Raw genomic sequence first — 21,651 nt, 5'->3', positions numbered from 1 at the left:
AATACTTCTAAAGTTAAGACAGAACCACTTCACCTCCTTTAATTAACTCAGAAGCTGTCAACCCCCTTTTAACTAACTCAGACTATGAAATCTGATGGCAGATCCCTTGTATGTAACATGGCACAACACTCAGAAAAACCAAAACACTCAAAAATTCTGAAAACAGAAGCTTGCACATCAGCCCAAAGGCTGCATTAACTAAGACTTAGTTTTGAGCAACAATTTTCTGTATATTTGTCATTGGGACTTTACTCTAGCAATTACTTTCCTTTTGAAAGTATTCCACCTTGTGGCCATTTGTATGTTATAAGCCAGGCAAGCGTGGAAAGGGTTGAGTTTAACAGGCACCTCTCCTGTTTCCTGCAAACCTGAGTTAGATAAATAGACAGCTCTGTGGTGCTAATTTGCCTCACTTCCCTTTAAGGACAGCAGATGAGCAGCTGCAATTTAGACAACCCAGCCGAGGAAAACAGATTCAGCCCATGGTCTCTCTGTCCACACCCCACCAGCTTGATAGCCAAGGGTGAAGCACTGGGTTGTAATTCAAGCTTATAGATGGGTTACTTATCTGAATTATACATGCACCTTACAATAGTTTGTTCAATGCCCTTACAAAAGATTCCTTATTCAGTTGTCAAACGCAGGATTAATTTGATAATAAACACTTTTTCCTTAGTAATGTGGATTTTTAAAGGACTAAGACATTGAAAAAAATATAAAAGTATTAGCCGGTATATCCAGCCAAACTTAGCAATAAAATGTTTTTAATAATAGGAAAGATGTCACAGTGATTACTGTCAGTCTCAGCACCCTTCTACCAATTTATCCCCCCTCTCTCCCTGTCATTTGGGTCCCTAGACTTCAGCTCTAACAGCATCATAGCAGTACCTATTGCACTAAACATGCAGCAGTCTGACCAGAACCATGTGCTATAAAAGCTCTGGGTGGTTGACCAATGCCATTGTCATCTCTCAATACACAAATGATTATTTCAAAGCCTTAAAATTAGAATGAATACTAGGGTCCTTGTCAGTCAATAGGAGCTCTGATTTACCACCAGCTTACCAGGTACCTAGGGACTGAAGATGCAGCAGTAAAAGGAAACAACAATCAATGACTTAATAGCCACCCATCAACATCCTAATTAACAACTAAACACTACACACAATCAGGAATCAAACAACACATAAAACAGCCCAGTGCACATATCCTGGAGAAAGAGAAGTTGTCATGAATCTGGACCCTACTCCAGATGTGAGTTCAGAGGAGGAGGGAGAGTGCTTAAAATCATAGGGAGCCTCCTCTAGTATGTGCAAAGAAACACAGATATTGGTTTAAAACATCATGTGTTTCAATTCCTTGATTGAACTGACATTACTTTTAAAGTTTCTTTAAAAAAGAATGAACTATTTCACTCACGCTGGAAAATATTAATGCCTTTCAGTGTCCAAAGGCAAATAACGTTTTTCCTGTAGCTAAGAATAACTTCAGAAAACGCTAAGACTAGTCATGTCTACTATTAGGTGTATGTTCAAATAATGCATCTTCATAACTGATAGCAATGAGAAAGGCATTGTGACTTCTTTCATATTTGGATTGAACTTTTTCAGCAATCTGAATGAGGAATTACAGCAGAATACAGGATATAATTTGTAAATAATTTTCATAACAAAATGAGTGGAAATCTAATTTCTAATGAGGAGCAGCATATCAGATTTTCTTGGTTATACCACTGAAGAAACTAGTTTCTTGATTCTCACAGAAATCTCAATGCTACTTGCCAGGCCCAGGAGGTGATGTAGTAACTGCAATATTTCTGTTCTTGTTCTTATATAGGACTGAATTTTTGTAACAGAATAAAAGAGTTGAAATGGAGCTTGGAAGCCTTCTAGTCCAACCTCCTGCTCGAGCAGAAGACCCTATACTATTTCAGACAAGTAGTTGTCCAGTCTCTTCTTTAAAATCTCCAATGATGGAACACACAATACTTCTGAAGGCAAGTTGTTCCACTGATTAATTGTTCTGTCACTTTTACAATCGGGTGGGCATCCAGCTCAAATACCAATGCTTAACTACTTGATGTGGCTTAAAGTAGGTTTTGAGCATTCAACAGGAATGACAAACACATACCCAGCCACTGCTTTGCAAACATTAGACACATGTAAATTTGTTTCAGGATCCACTAAATTTACGGTCCAACTACCATTATGAAGATTTGCAGAAAACATTCATATATGACAAAACTCACTTGGCTTACCCTAAAGAGTCATTTCAAGGACTATTAAACCCTGCAGCTGATAGTGCAAAATTTGATATATTAAGTACTTACGCTTAGCCCACAGTTTAATTGCTCTGAGTGTCAGCCTGAAGTTCTCCTTGTTTGGTACCAAATGAAGTATTTCATCAGTGACTCTGCAACCTGCCGACAAACATTAAAGTTAAACAGGCAAAGCACCAATAATGGTAAGCAATGGTCTACAGCAGCATTCTTCAGCTCCCTTTCTATCCAGATTCAGTACATCACACTGCCAAGGATTCCCAGCCATGTTCAGTCACTGGAATGTAACAACATATATGAAACATTCCAGGTTGGAAAAATGTTGATACATGACGTCTTTGTTTTACTTAAGTCATCCTGAAAAAACAAAATGGCAAAAACTGGTCTGAAACAGTAATATTAAAAAAGACAATTTTTGAAAAGGATGATACCCAGTGCAGTTTACCATATTTTTTCCATATCCAAGGATTATTCTAAATGCTAGTTCTTTAAATCCAGCTGCTATAACAATCGTGCAACATCAATATGAGCTCAGAGTGCCCTGATTTCTAGCCTGATGCCTTAATCACAATACCAATCTGGCTCTCAATATTAATACTGTAGCTTAAATTTTTGTTTTTTCTTTCCAATTGGGGAGATACACCGCCCTGAGTCCCTTCGGGGAGAGGGGGCGGTCTAGAAGTCTAATAAACTAAAACTAAACTAACTAAACTAGATGAATACAAACTCTCCAGACCTGCTTATATTCCTGAGGAAATACAAGACACTCTTTGACACTTAAACATGTCAATTATTAAAGGTCATACATCATATTTCTACCAGCAGATGACCAAATTGTTTAAGAACAGGAATGATATTGGAAGAGAAAACACCAAATTTCCAACAAAGGTTTGATAAAAACTCAATAAGAGCCTAAGCATACCTAGCTTGCTAAACAGTAACCTCAAGTGTATTAAAGGATAAGACAAAAAGGCAAACAGGGCAGATTTGCAAATATTATGACTAAAAATGGATGCTGAAAAAAGAAGTTTATGGTATGGAATATGTACCATTAATTAACTTATGTAACTTTGTTGAGTATTGCATTATGCCTATGTGCAATGCTGAAATGTTAAAAGTACAGGACTTACTTTAAAAGAACATGGAAAAATATCTCATGATGTGAGCATGCTGTAACTTATGATAAATGTTGGTTAAACCTCATCAGAAGACATTGGGGTGGGGTGGGGGTTGCACAGGCTTTGAGAGAGATGATCCTGTGTCATTTTCTTCAGCAGAAAAAAAGATTCTTTACAATTTCCACCAAAGTGTATTCAGTGGGTACACTGAGTGTGGGTACACTGAGCAATGGACCCAGTGCAGGATTGGATAGCAATGTTAAAAATCAATGCCTATTTTTCCAATAGTGGTGAAGAATTTGGTAGAATTTGCCTTTATGTTAATCTGGTCATATCATGTCATTAATAATACCATTATCCTCCTGACTTATCCAACAGGATTTTAGAATATAGAAAAACATGGTTGGAAGCAGTGGTAAAATTCCTTTTTTTTAGCACCGGTTCTGTGGGTGTGTGTTGGTAGGCATGGCAGGGGAAGGATACTGCAAAATCCCCATTCCCTCCCCACTCCTGGGAGAAGGATATTGCAAAATTTCCATTCCCACCCCACTCTGGGGCCAGCCATGGGTGGTATTTGCCAGTTCTCCGAACTACTCAAAATTTCCACTATCGGTTCTCCAGAACCTACTGAATTTCACCTCTGGTGGGAAGGGACCTTGGAGGGCTTCTATTTCAACCTCCTGCTCGAGTAGGATATCCGATATCATTCTGGACCACGGTTGTCCATTGTTTCTTGAAAACCTCCAGTGATAAGAGCACCTTCAGGAGATTTTTCCTTAATTCTAGGTAGGAACTCTTTTTAATGTTTTCCACCCATTGCTTCTTGTCCTGCTCTCAGGTGCTTTGGTATAATAGGCCGATCCTCTCTTCTCTGTGACAGCACCTCAAGTATTGGAAGAACTTTTGTTGCAAAACTATGTTTTGCAAGAACTGGAGCATTTCTTTTTGAATACTGAAAAGTGTTACATGCTATTTACACCTGTGTATTGAGAATCCCATCATGTTTTAAGCAAACTGAATTTCAGAAGTCGAAGATTTGGGCAACCATGTGTATAGTAAACTTTAAGCATTAATACAGTTGGAAAGGACCTTGAATATCTTCTAAATCCAACCTCCTGCTCAAGCAGGAAATCTGATACCATTTCAGGCATATAGCTGTCCAATCTCTTCTTTAAAACATCCAGTGTTGGAGCATTCACAACTTCTGGAAGCAAGTCGTACCACTGATTAATGGTTCTAACTGTCAGGAAATTTCTCCTTAGTTCTAGGTTGCTTCTCTCCTTGATTAGTTTCCACCCATTGCTTATGGATGGATATTAATGGATTGATCCATTCTATCCATTATCACATGAAACACTCAAAAGCACACATCATTTGGACATCACTGTCCAGCCACTGTTTCAGAGGTTTTGAGAAAACAAGACAGTTATTCTTAGCCTGAGTCCTCAAGCCAAGTTATAAACTGCATGACATTACCATTTAAACTCCGGATGCATCTGATATCAAGGGTTCTCAAATGTGCATCATCCCTAAGGTCCAGGCTATCTGAAATGCTTGGCAGGGGTAGTCTTGCAAAGACGAGATCAATCTAAAATGTAAGAAATGAAAATGGTATCTTAGCAGTAACCCTAACAATGTGCTTCCAAGTAGCAAGTGTTCTGGTTTGATCTATGTATCCGGCTCAGAAGGTAGAAGAAACATCTCACAAAATTCCATACACATGGTCGGTGCAATATTGTACTGCATCACTCTTGCAATTCATATGCACCTCTTCTGGAACTGTACAAATAAAGGCTGCATAAGGTCAGCCACTATGGCAAACTGCTGCATGCTCATTACACTTAGTACAGTCAGACTTCAGTTTTGCAGGACTTACTTCTATATTCCCCATACCCTCAAGATTTATCAGCTGAGCCCAAGGCTGTGTCAATTAATACATTTCTTCTCTATTTCATATTTGCATTAGGAAGGCATTACCTCGTGTTTAAAAGTTTGCTTTCAGTCTGCTAACATATGACATAACATATGATCTTGTATATACAGTAGGATACCAAGTATCTTTTAATAAATGCAAATCACTTTACTTTTTTATATTGTCACAGAAATGCCTTATTTCCAATTTCCAAGGAGAGCTATTTTTCATTTGCTTCCAACTTTGTTTTTCGTATTATTAGTATTGTTTATTTTCCAATGCTTTTCTTTTTGACTACTGACCAGGAAAGATAAATGTTAGCTGATATTTTTTGTGTTAGCAATCATGTCACTGTGAAGACCAATGGAAACCTTGTTCAAATTTGCTCCTAGTGGAATCTGGCGAATATCTGTTACCCCAATGCTCAAGCTAAGTGCCAAATCATTCCTGATCTAAGCTTACATCTTTTCATTCACACATGGAGAGAATCTATATAGCTATATGACTACTTATCCAAAGATCACTTTAAGAACAAGTTCTCCACTTGGAAAGGACAACCAATATCATCAAATTCAAATTTCAAGCAGAAGCTGCCTACAGTACATAAAAGGATAAAAACTATATTTACCTCAATGCCATCAAATTCAAACTTGATTACTGGTACATATGCATCTTCTACTGCCTGTAGGAAAGAGTGAAAAACATTTACTTGAAATAGTTTTGAATTATTTCACTGCTTCCAGAATGCAGATATGCAACACAATCATGGATGTAACTTTTCCTAAAGAAAAACAGAAGGCTCAGACATAACCTTTGAATACCTCAATAAAAAGAAGAAGTATCATATACTTTTAAAACAACAAGTTTGTTTTTACTTTAAATTTAAGTTGTACCAGTACCCCATGTGCCAGGGTTCAGATTATAAAAGATTATAATAATCCTAGGTTCTATATCCTAGCAAGCTGTAAGAAAGTGTCTTCTAACAATTAACAGAATTAGATTTGGAAGGCATTTTGGAGGTCTTCTAGTCCAACCCACTGCTCAAACAGCAAACCTGACACCATTTCAGACAAATGATTGTCCAATCTCTTCTTAAAAATCTCCAATGTTGGAGCACCCAAGCTTCTGGAGGCAAGTTGTTCCACTGATGAATTGTTGTAACTGTCAAGAAATTTCTCTTTAATACTAGGTTGTTTCTCTTGCTGATTAATTTCCATCCATTACTTCTTTTCCTACCATCAAGGGGTTTGGAGAATAGGTTGTCCCCCTTCTTCTTTGTGGCAGCCCATTAGATATTGGAAAACTGTTATGTCACCCCTAGTCCCTCTTATTAATTAACTAACCATATTATTAACAACTCTTGAATGTCCTAGTATCCCTGGATCTCCCCCCCCCCCAAAAAAAAAACCCTGTCAAATTCATCTTCAGAAAAACTTAACTGACAAATAGAGGAAGCCTGTCTATAAAATTGCATAGCTATACCAATATTTTTGCTTTCTCTTATTCATACATCAATGCTTCTGTACTTGGGAACTTCCCAGAGCTAAGGAAGCAAGAGAGGGTGAGAAATAAAGCTTTCATATTGTGGAAAAATTTCCTGGGTTCAGCCCATAATTTAAAGCTGTAATTATTGGTGCAATAGAAATAAAATGAATAAATAGGAAATAAGCATGCTGACTACTTATTTTAAATTGAGGGTCTGCCTTTGCTGCCTTCATTTTTGGGAGAGTACTTCTTACATGTCCCCCTAAGACTCAGAACAGCTCCCAGATCTTCTCATTCTATCTAACATAAATAGCTTGTTCTAAGAAGGTGGGGAAATATTTGGAGTGGTAATTTTTAAATGTACAACTTTAAGAAATGTGGATTTCAAACTCCCAGAATTTGTAGCTAGCAGGGGAGAAAATTGAGAAACATTAATGTGGGGCATAAAACTGAATGAATCTAAACTCCAATTGATACAAAATAAAATATTTTGTACCCCTTCAATACAGCCTTTTTGAATGTCTCAAGGCTTGCCAATAAACAGCTTTCACACAGTGCTCCCCAACCACCAAGTGAGTGACATGCACACCTGAGATTATTAAAGAAAGACAAAGTGACTCACTCTCAGATTTCTGATGCCATCTTGGAGCTTTAACTTTTCAAAAAATGACTGGAAGAAGTCTGATCTTTCTATGTGTCTTGGGGCTACACAGAGAGCGTCTATGTCAGCACCTACCGAAAAACAGCCATAGCAATCAGTTGACGAGGATGAACATGTCCACAGTTCAAGACTGTTTATAACAACCTTTCACAATCGGATAATCTATCCATGCCAGATACAAATTATGTAAATAGTTGTGGTCCAATGTATCTGGTAGATCTTACCTTTGGTGTGGACTCCAAGCCGATAGGAACCAAACGTGAATATTTTGCCACCGGCTCTGGGTGAGATTGAAGATGGCAAGTTCTACAGTAAAGTAGGAAATAGTTTTACTTTGAATGCATACAATTATATTTAACATGTGCACATATAAGATAGTGGAATTCAGTTTTTTAACAATTAACTTTCCCATGAATCCTCCTATTCCAGAAGTATTTCAATTATGAACATGTTTTGCCATCAGTGGTAAGATGGCAATGGTCTTAGCTAAAACTATTTGCTCTTTCCAGAAGTTTCTTATGCAATTAGTTTTTAAATTTTTCTTACTCTTTTTTCTTCTTTTTGCCACTTATAGCATAACTACTCAACCGTAAGCCATTTTATCAGCTGTTACGAACCACTCTGAGTGCATTTATGGAAATTATGCAACAGACTGTCATGTTCTGGCATTATGCTGAGCTATAATGTACTGCGGTTGCACATTTTTATCATGTTTTGTAATTTCAGCCACTGAAATCTTCACACCATAATTTATGATTTCATGCATTCTGTGTGCCAAGTCAATTGTAACTTATCCACCAATCTTTGAGCAAACACTCGGCTAAATAAAAAAACTCAAGTAAGGTGACATCTTGTCTTCAGCCTTTGCCTGCCTTCACCTTGGAAAGGAAATTTGCAAAGAGAGCTTTTGTTAGAGTTTGACTCTATCAATGATTTAACAACAATGATAAGTCATGAGCTTTCCAAAGCAATCAAGTATCATTTGCTGCAAAGGCTTGTGGCTTCAAAGATTATCCCAATTGCCTCCAAAATAGGGCTGGCAGGAAGGAAGGGAAAGTGAGAGATGAAGAGCTTCATGGAGGGAACAGTTAGTCTTCTGATATACGGCAGGGTACCTGTAGCTTGACAGCAAAAAACAGCTAAATCTCTATTACTCTGAACAGAATTCTACAATAACTAAAAACAAGGTAAATAATCTGGAGGAGTCAAGCTTTGACAGGCCTCTTACCTTATTTTCAGCCACTTCTGCAATCCAGTTTTTAACCAAGTTATTTAGTTTGTCAAGAACAGCTAACCTGCAGCGAGGAATATAAATAAAACATTTTAAAAGTGGTGCTAAAAATTGATGCTAAGAGGTTTATCCTATTGTAATTCCACCAAGAGAAACCTCACTATTATGACTTTGGTAATTAGAAAAATGTTCATTTAAGATCACCAGTTCTACATGTACTCTCTTTTACCTGCAATCCAGCTCTTCTTCCTCTTCAAATACACCAAAAGGCTTCAGGGCTTCAATCAATTTCTGTGAATAGATATAATCTATTTCCCTTGGTGGTGCCAAACTAATGGGAGAAGTAATTCCATAGTGCCTTTCCAGCTGGTTCTCCAAATAAGTTCTGCACAGAAAATTTACATAAATCAAGACTAAGGAGTTTATTTTTCTCCACCACAACCAACTCCTTTCTTCACATCCGTATTGCATATTAAGTAATTTATCTGATTTAAAGTCCAGAATTTGCAGAAAAAGAAGCTATTACAGGAAATAACCTCTTATCTGAAGTGAAATTGTACAGTTCAAGCAAAGGCACGTTTCCATAATATTAAAAACTAAGGTTTCTACTAATATCAATTCAGTTTTCAAGGTAGCTTACATCTTAAGGCCAAAAAAGGATAGGTTTTTATAGGGAAAGCAGCATCACTTTGCTGTGAGCTGAAATTTTAGAAATGTATCTGTTCTTAACAGTTTTCCAAGTATTACAGACTTCTGTGCGTGGATACACATTTAAAGAACCAATCTATCTATCTTGGCTTGATTATGGCAGTACATTTATAAGTTCACTTTTGCATGCCTTTTACAAATATGAAATGATTTGCAAGGTTTGCATCATCTTCACTAACAAGGATCCCACTCAAGTATTCATTTTTTCATTGTATTATCAATATAAATGAAACTAATATATTTCAATTAAAATATTTTGATATGTTTGACTCAAGAGTCAAATAATTTAATGCAATTATATATTGAAAATACAACATCTAAGATGACTGAAGTGCTAATTAGTAGATAGTTGTCCCTCCCACAATTTGGCACATTACTGAAGCAGACCCTCACTCCCAAAACTATTGCTCTGTATAAGGCAAAAACATAATTTTCACATATTCATATGTAACTTTCTCCTAACAGAGTCATGCTTATAGAGGGAACATTAGCATTACTTTCCAGCATCATTATCTACTGACCATCTCCATTTTAAAATTCTGGTTAGTTGCCTTTTATTTAAACACCCTAAATCATATTCCTGTGTGATTAGAACAGGAGTGGGCAACTTTTGAATGTATTGGGATTCATATAGTTCTTTACAAGCCAAGCGCCTACAGTGAATGGAATTATGATGAGATACCATAAGAGGAATTTTCTAAGGGTGGGGGGGGGATTTTTAAAATATTTGAGACATTGGCTTTTAAAATTAAACAGCCTTTAAACAGCAGCAATGAGCATATTTCACACCCACTGAACTTTTTTCTTCCTTACTACAAGCCTGCAGCGTATCAATCAAGGTGAAACAGAAACACCCAATTCATTTCCAAAACCAAGAATTTGCCAGAACAGAACTCACAATCCCTTTCAAACCATCAGGAATTCCTTGTTTTCTTTTTACTTTAATTTCAGCAGCAGTTTCCTTCTCCCAATTGTGTGTCTGTTGTTTCTGTCAAACAGCACTCTGAAATTTTTGTTGTAAATTGCACTGATCAACCAATAGTCTACTCCACCTTTTATTAAGTTAATCTTAAATAATCAGAGAGTAGAAATGCTTCCATATAGGGAAGAGGAATTGTTTATCTAACTCAATACTATTGATTGTGGCAATAGGTTTCAGGCACACAAATCTGTCCCATTATCTGATCCCTAATCCCTTTTGACTAATAATAGGGAACAGACTCAGTCTCTTCTAGGTGGAAAGCAAATGCTCTATAACCAAGTAATCTCTTCTCCAGCAGTGAAACTGAACACCACAAAGATTTGGGCAGCAACAAGATATACCAGAAGGCACTTTCAAAAGAAGTTCCACCTTTCCTTTCCAAAAAATGACTAAAAATGGCCTATGACCTATCTGGATTATTATGGAATGCAAAGTAATTATTGACTCAGGAACTCACCCTTGTCTACATATAATTTTGGAAAGGAAGTCTATAATCTCTCTCCCTTCCAGTGTCAAAGTCTTCCCCTTGTTTATGAATAATTTCCTGGTTTAGCATTGTGCCTATATCCATGATGGTGAATCTATGGCATGCGTGCCACAGGTGATGCACGGAGCCATATTTGCTGGCACCCAAGTCTTCAGCTCCAGCACACCAGCTGATTTTCAGCCTTCTGGAGGGCCGGGTGAGACCGTTTTCGCCCTTTCCAGGCTTCAGGGAAGCCTCTAGAGCCTGGGGAGGGCAAAACCTCTCCCCCTGTGTGTGTGTGTGTGTGTGGTTGGGTTTGTGTGTGCATGTGCGGGGCGGGGGTTGCATGTGCAGGTGGGTGGGGTGCATTGAATTGTGAATTTGGGCATGCATGCACGCACACACAATTTTGGCACTCCATTACAAAAAGGTTCGTCCTCACTGGCCTATATTAACCTGCCTGATGTCCTCCAGATGATCAATCCCACAAAATTCTCAGCAATGGTCAGACCTCCTGAGAAATTCTATTAGCTGGATTCCATACATCTGAAGGGTGCTCAGATTAAGGAAGGCTGCCCTACATGCAGACGCATTCTCTGATAAGACCATTGAGTCTTGGGTTCCTGAGAGGGGACTTAAGTCAGAATGCCACAAAAATGTTAATGACTGGGAAAATTAGAGGAAAGCAAGATTTATGATCTTTCCTCTCTTGATATTGTCCCACTATCAACTATCCAAATGTTAAATATGTTTTAAATAAAACTAAAGGGCCACTACATGGGAAGTTGTGGCTCAGTGGCTAAGACTGAGCTTGTCAATCAAAAGGTCGGCGGTTTGAATCCCTAATGCTGCATAATGGAATGAGATCCCATTACTTGTCACAGCTTCTGTCAACCTAGCAGTTCGAAAGCACATAAAATGTGCAAGTAGAAAAATAGGGACCACCTTTGGTGGGAAGGTAACAGTGTTCCATGTGCTTTTGGCATTTAGTCATGCTGGCTACATGACCACGGAGATGTCTTTGGACAGTGCTGGCTCTTTGGCTTTGAAACGGAAATGAGCACCGCCCCCTAGAGTCAGAAACGACTAGCACATTTGTGTGAGTACCTTTACATGGGAGTCAAGGCATCTATATTATATGCCAGGAGAGCTTAAAACCAGCTTGTCTAGGATTAACTCATGAGGAGACCAACTAGAATGGTAAAATTGATTATAAAACCAGAGAGACAAAAGGGTCTACAGGAGAGATGATAGGTTACAAGGGAAGCATCTGAGATTTCACAGAAGATGGCAAAAGGAGTGGATCACGCCCAATTCTTGTTTCATTCTTCACTAGAGATGGTTGTTCTGCTCTCAAATCTATAGCACATTACTTAACTACAAAAGGGTAAAAAAGTTAACACATTTATAGACTTTGGCCATGCAGTAGTGTTGAGTCCTTTTGATATCTTATTTTTAGTTGCTAATTTAGCAGGTGAAACATTCAGAGCAGAACGGGGAGCTGTCTCCTCAGCTGTCTTCTTCACCTTCTATTCACCTTCTATTCTTAACACTGTCCTTCAAGAAATCTAATAATGCTTGACCAGGATTACCTTGCTACCTGAGAAGCAAACAAACTGCCTCAGAGGACAATAATGAATTGAGAATAGGATGGAGGATAAAGTTCCATTGCAAATAGGACCATGGTCTCTATCCAAGGTCCTTACTACACCTCCCAAATTAAACGTAGAATAAACTAGAAGGGGGAGAATGCACTCATCTGCCTTATATTAAAGACCTCTGAAAAAAATGGTCTTTTAAAAATGTCCTAACTTGGCAGAAATGATTCAATCTACCACTTTAGGGCCTACTACCTCATTCTCTGCAGGTGTAGAATAAGTATGCTCATCAACAGCAGGGAAAGGCAGTGATACAAGCTAACTGCAAGGCATTTGGAAGCAGCAGGAAAGGTTAGATATACTCTGAGACTTCCTCCACTCCTTTCTAAAATACAGCATTTCAGACAGAACTAGGGCAACCTACTTCTCTACATTAAAATAAAAGCCTTAGTTTTCAATATCACGAATTTTTAAATTCGTGATATTTTTAATTTTTTAATATACTTCACCATAATTTTAATGGGCTTAATGTCTACTGTGCCCGAGATATAAGAATTAAGCTTGAGGGTGTAAGTGTGGATGCTTGCTTTCATACACAACGTACTGGGGGAGGAGAGGATAAATCAGAGGAATCTCAAAATACAACGAAAGGCAAGATACTTTTTCTTCCCTCTCTCTCTTCGGTGCATTTTTTTTTTGCGCATGTGTATGACTCCTAGTCAATTGATACTAAAGCCACTCAGTACACCCACCTCCCCAAATTTCGATGCATATTGGGGATGACGGGGCTGCCACGCAATACCTTTGGAACACACACATTTTGACTTTCTTATCCCCCCAAGAAACATGCCTCGAGTTTTTAAGGTTTTGCTTCTAGTGGTCGCATTTATCCAAAGTAGTCTAGCGAGTTAGCGGTTTCCAAGAAAGCCAATGGAAATTCTGAGCTAAGCGTGGAAAGGGCAGAAAGCGTCAGCAGCAGCAACCGCAGTGGGTCACATGCGTCCACCCCACTTTCCTCCAGCAAAGAAGAACCCGGCGTCCCACTCCCAGGCTGCCCTTTCGTGACGTGACATGGCAAGCCTCCGCCCTCCCCCTTACCCGCACGTCTCCTTCATGCCCGCCAGCATGAGCTCTGCACGCATTGACCGCCTCCAACGCGCGCACAACACCTGCGTTCAACCGCCACCTCCTCCCTCGGTCTCCTATATAGGGAGGGACGAGCACTCGCCACAATACAGTAGCAACAGGTTTTGGGAGATAACGCTTCGGTAAACTAACAACCATTGTGTTGCCCCAGCAGTATATAGCTAGTGTAGGAATTAAGAACTGTCTCCTTTAAGAAACTACCTCATGGGAAATGTAGGCAGAGAGTGCCTTATGGGAAATGTAGTTCCATGACATGTGATCACATCTCTATTTCTGATTGGCCACTGGGGCATTCTGGCTGCGTGGAAAATTTATAGCCGGGCAGTTTAAATGCCTTTGTGAACCGGAATAGTAGTCATCATCTTTTTACACCATGTGATGGGACAGATTGTGGAAAGTCAGAAGTATCTTAACACTAACTTTATTGTACTGTAAGTTTTACTATTAAGAATGCCTGATAATAAACTTGATCTGAATGAGATTCCTAAGCGTGGAGTTAACTGCATGCCCCGAGCAGGCCTACAAGCTCGAGGCAGAACAGTAAAATGATGGCGATGTTTTCGCTCCCCTCGAGTAAAAAGATGATGTTATTTTGAGCTCCCCTTAAGTAAAAGGGACATTGAAGCTGAATCCCAAACTCAGTTTGCATTTTAACTGAGAACAGCTGCTGGGATTCCCCCCCCCCAATCCCCTCTTGGAGCAAAGAGAAACATCCCGTTTCAATGAGAAAGGCTGATCAACTCTCCTGAGAGGAAGGACTTTGTTGTGATTAAGAAAATGTGCTAAAAGGGGGACAGGTGTTGCATGAGAAAGGCAGCCTCTATAACCTAGCTGGCTCAATCTGCTCTGAAATGCCTGTTTTTGTTTGTGGAAGAATGCTTACAGGCTAGACTCTCATTTCTCCTCTGGTATACTGAGAAAGCAGATCCTGCAGAGTTAGAAAAGCATGTTTCCTCTCTCTCCCTGTTTGAAAACAAGATCAACTTTGTTTCCATCAAATTGAGCTCCAGGGGAGGGGACCCAGGAATTGCATGATAAAGCAACCCCCCCTTTCCCAACCTATCCAATCCGATCTACTGGTGTTAAGGCCAAATGCATATGGCTTGGAGGCAAGCAGCAGCCTAACATAGAAAGAGAAACCTGTCGCAGTGAATCAAAGCAAATTCCAAGCCTTACTCCTTAAGTGATTGTAAACGCCTCATGGAAAGGTCTCCATGGAAGTAGAATTTGAATAAGTAAAAGGTCAGCTAGGCCAGATCCGACCTCCCAAGTCCTTTGAACTTTATTGATAAGTTGTCCTGGCAACTAGGGGCAATAAAGCTGGAGAGTTAGCTTTACAAACCTCAGCAAGGAAAACCCCATTACTAATCACTCCAAACATTAGTCACACACAGCGCCCTCTGGTGCCTCCTCTAGAAACTGCAATCCAGTATTTCAAGCCAACACTTGCAACGCCTCTAGCAGCCAACAAGTGAACTGCACCCACATCTACAAAATTTTGCAACCCACCCTCTGACAGATCAGAACCCAGCAGACCATGCCACACACTCTATTCTTGCATCTCGATTGGCAGAATCAACCTGGTGGAAGAGAGTTCATGGCTTGCTCAAGCACCCCGATGTCACAGAGATCAGAACAATACGAGCTTCAAGACCCAGATAGTGACACCGATGTATGACCGGAGGTACCCGACAAGTCTCCCAGACAGGACAAGAAGCCCATTGTCCGGGCCTCATGTTTGTCGATAGCGATAAAAGAGATAAGAAAATTGCTCCTTAACCATGTGGTGGTGAATAATGGGAGGCAAGATGGTGTGGAGGAGCCAGATGTTTTCACCTGGGACACCTGCCAACAGCTTGGCCAGTGTGTAGTTGAGGATGAAATTACTTCTAGCAAACTCAGTGTTGTGAAGTCATATTTACTGTCCCTGACCAGAGTTAGTATGAAGGATGCCCACAACCATATTGGAGGGTGGTTGGGACAGCACTGGTTGTTGCAGGAACTTTCCCAGTTCATCCTGGTTGTTTAGCAGGTTATGCTTGCAGCAAGGGAAACTGCAGGGGGGCGGCTGGGGGGAGGGAGGAAGTGAAGCCAACCACTGCTGTGGAGGCAGCTAACCTGCACTCTGGTCAGCTGAGAATGTTAGGGTAAGATACCCAGGCACCACTGTATTTTTGCCTTGGAGGTGGGAAATGCAAGTGGAAGAACAAGGCTGGAGTTCCTATCAAGCAGGAGCCCCTTTACCCACCCAGAGGAATGAGCAGAAACAGAGGCAGTCAACTTGCAAAGTTGTCTAGATAAAGGCAGATGTAGGATCTCCTGCTTGGGCAGGAGGTTGGACTAGATGACCTGAAGGGTTATTTCCAACTCTGTTAATCTGTTAGCTTGATTTCCAAAATAACCAGGAGCACTGGCGCATCAGGGGGACAGACAAGGGAGGGGTGAGGTACCAATGTCAGATTAGCAGTTTGTTGGCATATAAAAGGGTTTTACCAAGAGTATCTCAGAGTGATCAAAAAAGTCCATATCGCTGATGCAAATGTTTAAGTGAAACAGTTGGAGCTTTGATTGAACTATAGTGGCTTCCGTCTTGATTTTCTTGATCAGACCTTACAGACACCCTGATCCTTTCTATGTGGGCACAATGTCTTGCTATTACAGGAACTGATCTGTTGCATGGATTCCTCAACCCAACATTCTCCAATCCTGGGATCAGCATTCAGTATATCAATCCTTTATTTAAGATGTTTTTCTATGTCTATCCTGTGACCTTTCTATATAATCCATTACTGCTCTGTTGTATGTTGCAAAATGTACCTTTTGTTTTACTTTCTTTTTATTCGTCTCAGCTATATTTTTGCTACATCACTTCATGCCAACAAACTGAAAAAGGTGGCGGGAGTTTAATTGATCCTTTCAGCATAAACAAATAGATTATCATCCAAGCAATATTCTGTTCTAAATGCTGTGTTTTGACTTTTGTCTCAGGGAAAAATCAGTTTGAGGGAGCCTTCATCTTTCATAGTTAGCTTCACTGAGGATTTGAAATGGGGTTTCTCCCTTTAAAAAAAAAGACCCAACAGCTTGGAATAACTTCACAATTTTATTCATGTTCTTGGTACAAACAACCGTGTTATCATTTTTAGCCAAGCAAAGTATTATATAAATACATTCATGTCTTCAACATTCCATCCCAGACATATGCAGAAGTATTTTGAGGGCATGGATGCATACAGTTAGTGTGTTTTTTTGTAGGAAACACTGGTACCCAAAGGTAAAGGATGGGGGTGTATGTATGATGTATATAATGTAGATAATGGTATGTGGGAATGACCTTGGGAGACAGGTGGAAGAGTCACATATTAGACGATGGTCAGGGAAGTGGCAGCTGAGTCCACCAGCATGGCGGGATGGCAAATGACTGAAAGAGACTCCCTCTAGTGTCTTTGACTCTTAAGGTGAGGAGGGAGATGTGCTTTCAAACTTTAAAGATTCTGTTACGGTATTGTAACTCATTATAAAGGTAGTGTTTATACTCCTAGGTGTGTTTCTTGTCTGGACTACCTCTCAAGGCTAACAAAATGGCAGTCATGATAAGATCAAAGCCCCACACTACCTTGAAATGGGTTCTCTCCCTTTAACCCCCCTCCCCCCCGGTCCATTACAAATGCATAACACACATAAAATAGGAACAGGGCTTTGATTGTGCGGGTATGGTTGCCATCTTGACTTTCTTGATCCCTCTCAATAGAAAGTATAGTTAAAATTCAGGGATTTGTGGTGACCAGATATAACCTAGGGTTGTCTTCGGCTGTCACAAGTTCCTTATTCCAAATGCTAGTATTGGGGCATAAATGAACTCCTGATACCAAAATATCTGTAGTTGTTATGGACCCCAACTCCTCAAATCCTCAGCTTTTAGGTCAGAGAAGCTGACCCAAAATGTACAGCTATTTTTTTTTTGTATCTGCATATGCCTAGAACGTAAAAAGAAGGCATATCTTCCTGCAATAACATCCACTGCCTGCCCCCCTCCATTATTACAACTCCAGGGTGCCCACCAATTACACTGTGGCTTTGATTGCTTGCATTAAATCTCCAGAGTGAAATACTGTCATTAAACTGGACAGGCCATTGCGCTGTTTCCCTCCAAATTGAAGCCCAGATTAATTGTGGTGCTGGCAAGCTCTCAAAACAGTTTAGGAAGAAGAAGCTAACCATTAACACAGTGGAGCCACGCTTATTGCACCAGCCTTGATGCGGCCTCTTTCTTTGATCAGCTCACTCTCTCTCAGCAGGCCCCAAAATAGCCCCAGGGTACAAGAGTGCTTCCATTGCAATCATGTTAATTTTGCTTTTAGTTTGTCTTTAGCGGTTGGAGATTAATGAATAAAAGTGGTGTTTAAATTTACAACCAGGCCTGTTCTGATGGCTCAGTGGTATCATCGCCCCTGGTTTTTTTTGACTTTGATTATCTGAGCCAGTCATCTACAAAAAGGAAAAAGATAAAGAAATCCATCTTCTGTCTAGAGCAAGGAAACAAGAAATCTAATGGGGGGCAGGAAAAAAAAACAAGTGGCATAAAGGTGATCCTTTGAGATGGCTTGGTACTCTACATTTTGCAAAGTGTACAAAGAACAAATGATTTGCCATAGTTCATCTTCTGAATTGAAATGCTGCTGGTTGATTGTACACATGGAAAAATAGGCTATTGATAATGAATGTCATTAGTTTCCATTTGCCTCTCATAACATTATGACATAGTGCATGATTTTTTTTAAAAAAAAATGACCATATTTGTATTTTAGTAACCCTCGTTGTCTAAGGCTGCAGACAATTTCCAACTTTTTGTCCTAGTTATTGGGTTTTTTGTCTCTATAATTGTGAATATTCTTCTGGTTTTCAAAAGCCTTTTCCATTTTTCAAATGCATGTTTTTGAAATTGAGTAATTTCAAAAACAGTCCTCATGAAAAATGGATGAACTCTATTCTTAAATCAATTTTGAACTGTCAAGAACAGGGTTCTTAATAAATGAACAGACCACTAAAGATATAAACATGTGCCACTGGCACAGAAATCTATTTCGTGAGCCTCAAACACTTTTAGCTAGCAAATATATTTGCAGTTTTGAGGGCATGGCAATTGCTTGTGTTGTGAGCATATCCCATGCACAAAATGACAGCTGTGGTCACAGAAATGACCACAATACCCTGTAAAATCACTGTGAAGCGGTATATAAGTCTAAGTGCTATTGCTAAGTGCTGTTTTTAGCAATAAAGATGCTTTTTGAAAAAAAATAACTGCTGTTGTTTAACAAGGAGTCAGTTGACTGACCCAATTACTTGCAATGCTATCCTAGATTGTTGGTTCCATTATAGTCCAGGCATGGCTGTGAGCTGGACTTTTATCCTGATAAAAGATCTTGTTAACATGCATAGGAATAGCCTTGGTCATGAATTCATTTTCATTACATCTCTTTTCTCTCTTTTGGGGTGGGTGGGCAGTGAGCACACATCTAAAAAACCACACTGGGCATTTTGTGCATACATATCAGTTTATGCACAAATACTATATATACCCATGATGATAAATAATCATAAAATAAGCCATGGTGGCTAATTTAACTGACAAAATAATATGCAACTGTGATTCCATTTCTGCAGCCAATTTTGCCCAGTTGTTGAAATGAAGCACTATAATTTGCTTGTTTGCTTCTAAATGACAGGCAAAAAGATAAAAAAAAACCACTTGTTTTTTGTTTTTAGCAATCAGGATCATTTTTGAAAAAAAAATTGCCATTGTTTAACAAGGAGTCAGTTGACTGACACCATTACTTGCAATGCTGTCCTAGATTGTTGGTTCCCTTATAGGCCAGGCATGGCCATGGGCCTCGTGTTCAGCATTAAAGTTGGACAGTAATATCCTGATAAAGGATCTTGTTAACATGCCTAGGAATAGCCTTGGTCATGAATTCATTAGTTCCATGCAGAGATTGCATATAATTCTGATTGCTGCTTGTAGAGAAAATTTAAAGGTAGAAGTAGCTGATAATTATTGGAGCACCCTGAACTGCGTGTGCAACATGAACTAGGACACTCGTTTACCAGGATGACCAACTTGTTTTGTGCTACCAGAGGGTGGGAGGGAAACTATTTGTTGTATGGAAAAGGGAATTCTATCAGGGACAGCTTCTTCCCTTCCTGCCTGGCGGAGTGAACCTAATGAAATACCTTCTTTTCCCATAAAAAAACCTCGTCCTCTTTTGCACCTGACAAATTGAAGCAGTTTGTGGTTTTCAGTACACAAAATCTCTGCCATAATCAGAATTTTGCATTGAAAAGAATGTTTTCCTAAAGGCCTGCAAGGGAAGGACAAATGCAACAAGCAAGAAGTCCAAATCCACACATCCCCTTAAAGCAGTTTTATCCTGTTAGAATGGAAAAGAAAAAGTACAATTCAAAGTGTGTATATATCAGATTAGTATAGTTTTGTGTTCAGTTAGTTATCACATTGAAATACTACCATAATTCCAAAAACCCTTTGTAGAAAAGTGGAGATTAAACCACATTTCAACATTAGTGTAGCGTTTACTTTCTTTGTAAGCAAGCGCTTGGGACTTGATTCCCAATAGAAGATTTTTTTTAAAAAAAGTCAAGATGGTATCCAGAAATATGTACTTGAAATACTGTTCTTTTTGAAAGCTTTCTTGGAAATGTCCATTGTGTTCTAGGTATTTGGCATCTGAAGATGTACTTTCAAACATGCAGTTTTCTAGATTCCTTCCTAATAGCAACATACCAAGTTGCTGGTATTCAGACATAGGAAACAAATTTAGAAGCAAACTCAGGGAACTCTTTCACTTAATGACTGTCACCCAAAACATTAAGGCGCTCGCTCTCTCTCTCTCTCTCTCTCTCTCGCTCTCTCTCTCTCTCTCTCTCTCTCTCTCTCTCTCATGATGATGTGAGCTTTGCAAATAAAAGTAAGCAAAGACACCTGTCAATTATCTTTCCTTTGCCCCCTCCCACCCAACCAATGAATGACTTACTCAACAATCTTCCCTAAATATGGATTGTTGGAAATTTGCAAATAGTGCTGGGTCTAGGGAATGTCTCTTTAGATGAGAGTACTCCACTGACCTCTTCAAGGCAACTAGTACCATTCCCTTCCTGAAAGAACTATTGGCTGCCTTCCAGACTCAATCATTCACATGCCCACTGGCTACCCGAAGAGCAGACAGAAGATGGATTTAGCTCACAAAGGTGAGCAACCTGTCAACAGCAACCTGTTCATTGAAATAAATATACTCAATTGTTTTATGCACTTGATGAAGTTTGTTATATTCCACAAAAGTTATGTCATGTATTATTCTTTAAAAGGCCACAAAACACTTCTTCTTTTATTAAGATAAAAAGTACCCTTAAAGAATTGTTCTTAGCAGAATTGCTGCCTGTGGGAACTCAATCAAGAGGGCAAGTGCTTGCTTTAAAAAAAATTGGATAACATACCTTGTTCTGAAGCAATTTAAATGCCCCCCCCCACCAATAAACTGTACAAAAATAATTGGTTGGAATGTGTTACAGATAGGATTTTTCCACTTTTAAAGCATTCCATTTTCCTGAATGATGTCTTATTTAATCGATGAGAATTAGATAGGCTAAACTCTCTTGGGAGAGCTCCACTCACTCTTCAAAGGCAAGTTGCTAACAACTTAGCACTGAATTATGTTATGAAGCTATATTTCATTCTTTATCATTTATTCGGAGAGCAGCACTAATTAATTGATGCCAGGTTGCTTTTAATTATGTCCCGCTCTGAATAAGCTTTGGGGATCTGTTTATTGTTGGTTACAAGGTTTAGAATAGGGAGCAGTTCAAAAAGTCTGTGTTTAGCATTTTCCATTCTTCTATTTTCATCAAATGCCCTGAGACAATTATTAAGCTTTATTTTTCAATGCTGTTTTGTTTTTTAAAGTTGCCAAAATGAATCCATGCATTATTTAGCAAAGAACAGATTTTGATGAGATAGTGGGCCCAGTACTTTTCAACATCTTCATCAATGATTT

The 21,651-nt window shown here is 39.2% G+C and overlaps 1 protein-coding gene across 3 annotated transcripts in view; it reads right to left on the bottom strand.

Annotated features, from left to right (window-relative positions):
- PAPOLG (poly(A) polymerase gamma) overlaps window positions 1-13,746 on the bottom strand; it is a 38,233-nt gene extending 24,487 nt beyond the window's left edge. For all 3 annotated transcript variants that reach the window (XM_081944291.1, XM_081944290.1, XM_081944292.1), the window contains exons 1-8: window positions 13,538-13,746; window positions 8,915-9,070; window positions 8,683-8,749; window positions 7,679-7,760; window positions 7,416-7,525; window positions 5,937-5,990; window positions 4,873-4,984; window positions 2,330-2,419 (exon numbers count right to left, since the gene is read on the bottom strand). In XM_081944291.1, coding sequence (XP_081800417.1) covers window positions 2,330-2,419; window positions 4,873-4,984; window positions 5,937-5,990; window positions 7,416-7,525; window positions 7,679-7,760; window positions 8,683-8,749; window positions 8,915-9,070; window positions 13,538-13,581 — 715 coding nt within the window. In that variant the 5' untranslated portion in view covers window positions 13,582-13,746. The remainder of the gene's footprint in view (window positions 1-2,329; window positions 2,420-4,872; window positions 4,985-5,936; window positions 5,991-7,415; window positions 7,526-7,678; window positions 7,761-8,682; window positions 8,750-8,914; window positions 9,071-13,537) is intronic.
- Between the last annotated feature and the right edge of the window lie 7,905 nt (window positions 13,747-21,651).

The sequence above is a fragment of the Natrix helvetica genome (genome assembly GCF_964273705.1).
Source record: "Natrix helvetica genome assembly, chromosome: 2".
NCBI lineage: Eukaryota > Metazoa > Chordata > Lepidosauria > Squamata > Natricidae > Natrix > Natrix helvetica.
The sequence above is the reverse complement of the archived record's forward strand: the minus strand, read 5'-3'. Positions and strand labels throughout refer to the sequence as shown.